This window comes from Cystoisospora suis, assembly GCF_002600585.1.
Source record: "Cystoisospora suis strain Wien I chromosome Unknown contig_3180, whole genome shotgun sequence".
Taxonomy (NCBI): Eukaryota; Apicomplexa; class Conoidasida; order Eucoccidiorida; family Sarcocystidae; genus Cystoisospora; species Cystoisospora suis.
In genome coordinates this window covers 1-397 of record NW_027155975.1, presented here as the reverse complement: position 1 = coordinate 397, position 397 = coordinate 1, and the positions used below count along the sequence as shown (strand labels likewise).

At 44.8% G+C, this 397-nt stretch overlaps 1 protein-coding gene across 1 annotated transcript in view; it reads left to right on the top strand.

Moving 5' to 3' along the window:
- Positions 1 to 154, top strand: part of CSUI_006325 (tetratricopeptide repeat-containing protein) — a gene marked incomplete at its 3' end in the record, with an annotated part of 8,911 nt that extends 8,757 nt beyond the window's left edge. Inside the window, exon 8 of the mRNA XM_068066488.1 lies at positions 66 to 154. Within this exon, the coding sequence (XP_067921535.1) occupies positions 66 to 154 (89 nt within the window). The remainder of the gene's footprint in view (positions 1 to 65) is intronic.
- Between the last annotated feature and the right edge of the window lie 243 nt (positions 155 to 397).

Below are 397 nucleotides of genomic sequence, written 5' to 3'. Positions count from 1 at the left end.
TTCTCTTTCTTCTTATCAAGAGATTCAACGAAGAAAGAGCTACTCTTTCTCCCTTTCTCTTTCAGATGGTCTGTGGGCACCTGACGAACAAACTCAAGGAAGTTTTAAGCACGACGACCTCTTAGGTGGTGGAGATGAAGAAGGTCAGTCTCAGGTCAACCCTCTCATTCCCTTCTTCTCTCTAGAGGCATGAAGGGGCGAAGTTTTCACAGATTAATTCCACCCGGGTGCACCTGTATATACTCGTCTTGTCTACCCGTACATATACACGTATGTATACAGCTATCTATACATCGATCTTTATATATTCTGCGGAGGGGGGGGGGGGAAATCGTGTGTAACTGCATGCTGCCTTCTAAGGTGTTAATGTGTCTCTATATTTGTTGGGGATAACGAG